Genomic DNA, 7,147 nt, shown 5'->3' on the forward strand with positions numbered 1-7,147 from the left:
CCCTGCCCACCTCGCTTCTCCCACAGGAACCCGGAGAAGGAAGAGAAGGGGTGGGAAGGGACGTGACACTGACTCAGCCAACAAGAGGGACTTACCCAAGAGCCGCGCTGGGACACGCTGCCGGTTTCTGTACACGCAGGAATGACTCCCTCTTCACGCTGCCGGGCAGCCGCTGATCACGCGTGACCCCCGCTCGCCGATTGGCCCGCGCTTCACACACCTTTGAAGGCGATTGGCCGGGCCCGCGCCCGCCTCCGTCTACGCTTCAGCTGGGGAGACACTACCTGAATGGGGAGCTGCCCGCGAACAAAAAGAGAAAAATAAAGGCAGCGCCAAGCAGAGAACGCCTGAGGCGGGGAGGGGGACGGTGCTTGTCAACAACTGCAGCCCGCTCTTTTAGCATCTGTCCACCGCCTAACACTGAAGGCTTTGCCATTAGAGTCATGCTAAATTTTGGAGAGCCTGCTTTCCAGCACACCGTCCAGCACACCGTAAGTACAAATCTGGGCTGCTCGAGGGAGTGGTGGAAAAAATATCGCTTATCGAGGCAGGATAAATAACCCTCGGAGGGGAGAAGGAGGCGGCATGCACGCCAGGCCCCCGGTGGGGAAGTTTGCAAGGTTGGGGCTCCAGAATGAACGCACGACTATTAAAAGGATCTATTTTTGAGGAAGGCGAGCGAAAATGGAGGGGGGGGCAATGGAAAGGCGCGCAAACGTTGCTAGGTAACCTATTGGAATTGGCAAAGGGATCCCAAGCAAAACTTTGCTGGGAATTGGAGATTTGGGAGCCTCCAGGGGGTCAATGGAGCCTCCCAAGGGTGGAGGGACAGAGGGACAATTAGACAGAGGGAGCCTCCAAGGGGTCAATGGAGAGCCCTTGGAGGACGTGAGGGAAATCGGTGTCTTGTGTTGAGAGGGCAGTTAGAGTTCGACGGGGCGGGACACACTGAGGGACGGGGAGAAGGGGAAGACCTCGGCTGAAGGGTTAGCTAATTTAAGCAGTTGCGGGGCCGGGGTGGGGGAGGGAGGACCGAGACGTGATGGCAGCTGGAAGGGCTGCTCCGGAAAGCGAAGGCGGGCAAGAGATTGCAGCCTCGGCGCTTGGGAAGTCGAGGCATAGCAAGGAGTGAACAGTCGCTGAAAATAGCCTCGGCAATAGGGAGGGAAGAGCCGTGAAATCCAAGCGAGAAACCGGAAAGCAAGAGGGCAAGCCGCCCCCTGGCTCTGGCTTTCGACGGAGAGGTCGAAACGGCTCAGGAAGCGCTGCTCCTGGATGGCCTAGAGACGCTTCAGGGAGGGTGGGGGTCGCAGAGGCGGAGAAGGCCAGCGGGGTGTGTGATGTGAGGGGGTGGGAAGGGCGGGAGAAAAGCCTCCCTCATATTTCCGACTCTAATTCTTGTGACCGGCCTTGGCGGGAATGTTCGCCCCCACAGCGGGCCGTTTCCCCCACCCCCCCACCAGCTCTGGGGTCTTGGCGCCCGTGCCGCGAGGCGAGCGAAGAACTTCAACCGTCCAGCGCCTTTCGCGCCTTCCACGAGGCGACCCCCGCGGCTGTGGAGCCAATCGGGCTGGCGCGGGAAGAAGGTGGGCGGCGGGGCCCGCTGAGGCCAAGGTCTGTCCGTCGCGCCGCGCCCTGGCATTGGAGCCTTTCTGGGAAGGCGGGATGCCGCCCTGCTCCGGCGAGCCTGCCAACCCGCCCACCCAGCTTTGCCTCCAGGCGTGGGAGCGACTTGCGGATGGCGGGCGGGGCGGGGCTGGGGGGGGAGGAGGAGTGAGGAGGCCTCGGAGAAAGTGGGTGAAAGGTCCTCGCGCGGCAAAGCCCAGTTCACGTTCCCCGACGCTTGAGCAGCAGCCCCCGATCACGCTTTGTTCACATGTCTCCGCCCACTTTTTCGGGCGGGGACAACCAATCGCAGCCCGTGCTGCCTGCCCCGAGGAGCCAATGAGGGAAGGATGGGGGCCGCCCTGGAAGGAGGGGGTGGCGAGTTGTTCGGAAGGCCGGGTGAGTCACGTCGGAGGCGCTCTGAGGTGAACGTGGCTCGCTTCCAAGATCCGGCTGCCAGAGCGAGGAACTCCCTGGCCTCGATTTTCCCCCTCGAAGCCTGACTGGCTCAGCGGCCTCTGCTGGCAACCTGGTTCCCTCCGGAGTTTCCAATTTGAAAATAGTCTTTCCGTCCGCCCGCGTAGACTCTGCAGAGGCCAAGGCGTCAGAGCCGCTCAGTCTCGGGGAAACTAAATCACTTTCGGAGGAATCCTGATTATATACGGTGTTTTTCTCTCTCTCTCTCTCTCTTCCTGGAAAGGAAAGCGGTCGACAAATCTTACGAATGAAATTCTGGTTGCGTTTTAAGACGGTGTTTCTCAACTGCAGCAACTTTTAAGATGTGTGGACTTCAAGTCTCAGAATTGCCAATGTTGAGATAACGCTGCTTTTAAGACGAACCAAACGCAAAACGTGGTTACTTTTGCACGTAGAAAAACATGGATAACCAACAATCGAAAGATAATTTACAGCATAAACTGGTAGAATTACAGTGTGGGGCTACAAACATTCAGACTACCGCTTGAGGGTGGCAAAAAAATTGAATGTTGTTATGATGTTGCATTTATTTAAGCAATTGTTGTGGCTGCTCATCTGACAGTACTGCCTCTAGGTAGCAAAAGAAGAATAAGACCAAATCACAACTGAATACAATTTGTTAAAGTAACTGAAAATGTTACAAATACCCAAGATCTGAAAACACTCATATTCACACTCGGTAACAAAACTATAAACAGGTCAAACAAGTCAGCCGGTGTGGTTCACTTAGCATTCGGGACCAAGGGTAAAACCAAGTCTTCAATCCCTTGTGAAAGGCTTAAACATAGGATTTTTGGTCCAGTGGCCTACTTCAACTTAACAGCCTTGCTAACTCAGCTTCTAAATATTTTGTGATCAAAGGGAATTATTTGACTTCCTGATAGTGTTGATTTGAAAGAAAGTAGATTGATCATTGTCATGATTACTATGTTTATACATCCTAAAATCTTATCTCAAGGATAGAAAAAAAATAAATTTGGACTGAAACTTACTGTTGTTCTTTATATAATTCATTTTGTGACTTCCGCAGGTTTTGCATTTTTAATCAGTTTAGCTGATCAACACCTTTGTGTTACTTAATAATTGAAAAATGGTCCATTCCCCCCCCCCCTTTTTTTTTTTGTAGGAAGAGGGAATGGAGATGATTGCTAAAAAGCAATGCCTCAGGAAGTGTTATTGGAACTATACCAATGAAAAGAGTGCTTTTGAAGCAGTGGAAGCTCTCATGTCCATGAGCTGCAGTTGGAAATCAGACTTCAAAAAGTATGCTGAGCGGAGGCCAATGACGCCAGCTTCGGATACATCTGAGGAGTTTGAAGACAACTTGCTACCTCCTGCTGATTTTCGTACAATACCAGCTTTTGTAAGTTTTATTCTGTTATAAATTACTAATTTACAGCTTAGTGCTGTGCTCTGCTTAAATAAATAGCACTTATTCTAAGATAACATCTCTAAGATAAAAGCTAAAATCTGCAGAATTCAAGTCCTCATAAACTTCTCTTTGCTTTGTTTTGTTCAGTGTTTAACTCCACCCTATAGCCCTTCTGCTGACCTTGAAATGTCTCAGGCAGTCCATCCAGCAACATCAGCGCCACCTTGTGTACAGAACAAGCCATATCCAGACCTTTCTGATCAAGTCTTTACAGCATCTCCTAAAGAGACACAAAATGTTCAAGTGCCAAGAATATTGAGAGCTCAGGCAACCAGCGTCATTCGCCATACAGCAGATGCTCAGCTTTGCAGTAGCATAACCTGTCCAGCAAGAACAGATCATGTTAGGAAGTATGATGATAACATGGGGGAAGCAAACCAGAATGGCAGTACAAAATCACATTCAGAAGACAATACAGAAGAAAAACAAAATTTATCTTGTAAAAACATATTGCTGAATACTGCATTTTCTGAAGATAGGCTGTCAACCATAAAAGAATCCAAAAGTCCACTACAGGCCATCAGCCCACTGCCTTTCCCACAGACTGTACTTGATACTTCTCCATCTGTCTCTTGGGCTTCACAAGTAACCCCTCCATCATCTATGCAAGTAGGAGGAGTCTCTTCTATGCCATTGGTTTGCCAGATGGTTCCATTGTCTGCTAACAACTCTCTTGTGACAGCAATAGTATCTAACACTCCTTGTGGTCAATTGCCATCAAACCTTTGTCATCCAATGGTCCTCATGGGAACTCAAGTTCCCAAAGCAGCAGTTATGTTTGTAGTGCCACAGACTGTTGTGCAGAATGCCAAGGTTCCGGTGACCAATCCTCACAGCACCAGACTGTCCCCTATTGCTCCTGCTCCAGGTTTGGCCCCTCCTGCCACAAAGATCACTCCATCTGTTGACTCTCTCAGAACAAGAAGCCATGTCTGTAACTACCTGGGTTGTGGAAAAACATATTTCAAAAGCTCCCATTTAAAGGCACACATTAGAACACATACAGGTAAGTTGAGGAATTGTCTAGTGTGAAAAATTCTAAATGAACTTCTCGGTAACATTAACATGATGGGCAGATTTGCTGTTACTCACCTATGCAACTCTTTCCAAATGTTTTGGTCTGTATCCATGATGGTGAATTTATGGCATGAGTGCCAGAAGTGGCACACAGAGCCATCTCTCCAGGCCCGCAAGCCATCGCCCGTTGCTCTTCTGGATTCCAGCGCACTGGCCAGCGGGTCTTCGCGCATGCATGAGCACCAGAAACCGGAATACAAAGTGGCTAGTGCGCATGCACGTGCCAGAAACCAGAAGATCATCTTCCCGGCACACACATGCACACTGAGCAGCTGCTCTTCCGGTTTCAGCACTCTATGCCGAAAAGATTCACCAACATTGGCCTATATGTTTTTGTGAGAAACCGTGGTATCAAATAAGGAAAGAAAGAATCACTTGAAGATAAGGAGCTTTTCAGATTTATAATTTGAAATTTAGATTCCTTCTCAGAATAAAACAGCTATTATCAGCCTTCACAGATTGTTACTAAAATATCATTTAATATAAAGAAGATCTGCAAGGTGTAACTTGGAGACATTAATTATAATTTGTATTCTGATAATATGGAACTGTAAAAATATAGTAGATACCATGTAAGATTTTGCCTGGATTATGATATGATTACTATTATTATTTTTCAAAAGTTTTTTTTTTCTGTTTGTTTATAAATAGATACAGAAACAATTTATTTTCTGGTATTAATAAAGGTCTGTCCCCTGCTAATTAAAAAAAAACACTTGTGCCACTTAACACTTAACTTAATTAATAACACTTAATTCTTCATTTTGTATTTTAGGAGAAAAGCCATTCAGCTGCAGTTGGAAAGGTTGCGAGAGGAGATTTGCCCGTTCTGATGAACTATCCCGCCATCGCAGAACACATACGGGAGAGAAAAAATTTGCCTGCCCAATGTGCAGTCGACGATTCATGAGGAGTGACCATTTAACAAAACATGCACGTCGCCATTTGTCAGCCAAAAAATTACCAAACTGGCAGATGGAAGTGAGCAAGCTAAATGATATTGTTACGCCGCATACTTCTGTGGCTGATCAATGAATAACTTTATCTAAAGAGGCTGTTTAGCTTCTTTTTTCCCCCCCAGTGTATGACTGGTACCAATGGTAATGTGAAAAAACATTGCAGAATAAGTCTGTGGTTCTACACTATCAGATTGAAACAGAGGCAATGGCTACCTGAATACCTTGGCTGTGATATATAGGGTAGCAGGCATTTTTGTGCTTGGAGAAAGGAGACATGGAAATGTCAGTGCCAGTTCTGGAAAGAGCTGTTCCTGTGTCCTCTGTAGCTGAGTATAAACTAGAGAGAAATGCAGACATTAGGATGTGGGAATGTTTTCAACACTGTTGCAAACAAAATGCAGAATCTCAGTTTATGGTACAGAATCAGGGATAAATTCCAGTAATACTAGAATGCTGAAAATTTTAAGTAGAAATACTTGCTGTTTTCTCAGTTGTGAATGATGATGAGAATGTGGTTATCAACTTCCCGAGATTAAGTGTATGTATCTTCATTTCCTGGTATATAAAGTATAACTAATTTAGCAATTCTGTATAAGTTATGTATATCATTGAGAAAGTGGTATCATATGGCTGGATTATTCTAAAGACAAATTTTTACTACTTTGAAAGCATCACAGTTAGTACTATTAGCTGTACTTCAGCATCTTTTGTTACTTGTGTGTTTAAGTTGTGTGTTTCTTTTATACATTTAAATTTCTATATCATTGAAACCTTGATACAGTGCACTTTGTTTAAAGGATAATTTAAGTGTTACAAAAGCTTTATTCTCCAGGAAGAACAAAAGCAGTGTGCTATGTTACTTCCTGAGATTTCTCTAAAATAGATTACAATAGAAATATGATTGACCTTTATATGTTATAGATATAATTTAAAATGACATAAAATTGGAAAATGATGGATTACTTGTGAAGCAAAGAAAGTTGAGTCATCTGTCCTAGATGTGTATACAGTGATTTTGCCATCATTTTTTCAATTCTCTTACTATACTAAATAAATATAAAATTATAGAGAGTATTGTAATATCTATTTTGTGACTACTTAAGATTTTGCACAAGATTTCTTATGTACTTTATACTTGTTTACAATAAATGTAATTTTCTTTAATAAACCATGTGTTTTCTCAGTTTTTTATATTTTATTTTAAAAATTACATTAAAATTCAGTGTGACACACTAGTGTTCTGAACTTAGTGATCTTTTGTAAATTACTAAGAAGATGTTATATACAATGAATTTTTGCATGATTGCTTGTAACAATGACCTCTAAATTCTCCTTTGAGCCTTGAGCATTTAGAATAATGGGATATAAACGTAATAATAAGCCACCCATGGTTACCTTGAGGTAAAATGGGCGTGCTATAAATTTTATGAATAAATAATAAAAATATCTAGCATCAAATCACATGGTGATTGATGATGTGATGCAAGATGATAGAATTACAAAAATGGTGGTACAGTGCATCTACCACTCTTTTGTATGTGTGTATATATATATATATATGTTGTGACATGTCCAAAAGGGGCAAGGTTGGGTTGTG

At 44.8% G+C, this 7,147-nt stretch overlaps 1 protein-coding gene across 2 annotated transcripts; it reads left to right on the forward strand.

The window, feature by feature from the left end:
• The first annotated feature begins 313 nt into the window (after positions 1–313).
• Positions 314–6,718, forward strand: KLF10 (KLF transcription factor 10). 2 transcript variants are annotated; one of them, XM_070942075.1, is made up of 4 exons: positions 314–491; positions 3,209–3,445; positions 3,602–4,520; positions 5,367–6,718. In XM_070942075.1, the coding sequence occupies exons 1-4, from the start codon at positions 444–446 to the stop codon at positions 5,624–5,626; spliced, it is 1,464 nt and encodes a 487-aa protein (XP_070798176.1). In that variant the 5' UTR covers positions 314–443; the 3' UTR covers positions 5,627–6,718. The 2 variants fall into 2 exon arrangements, with proteins under 2 accessions (XP_070798176.1, XP_070798177.1); XM_070942076.1 differs by having other exon boundaries at positions 314–479.
• Positions 6,719–7,147: the final 429 nt, after the last annotated feature.

This window comes from Pituophis catenifer, unplaced genomic scaffold (assembly GCF_029215685.1).
Source record: "Pituophis catenifer annectens isolate HBS135680 unplaced genomic scaffold, rPitCat1.0.hap2 SCAF_3, whole genome shotgun sequence".
Lineage (NCBI taxonomy): Eukaryota > Metazoa > Chordata > Lepidosauria > Squamata > Colubridae > Pituophis > Pituophis catenifer.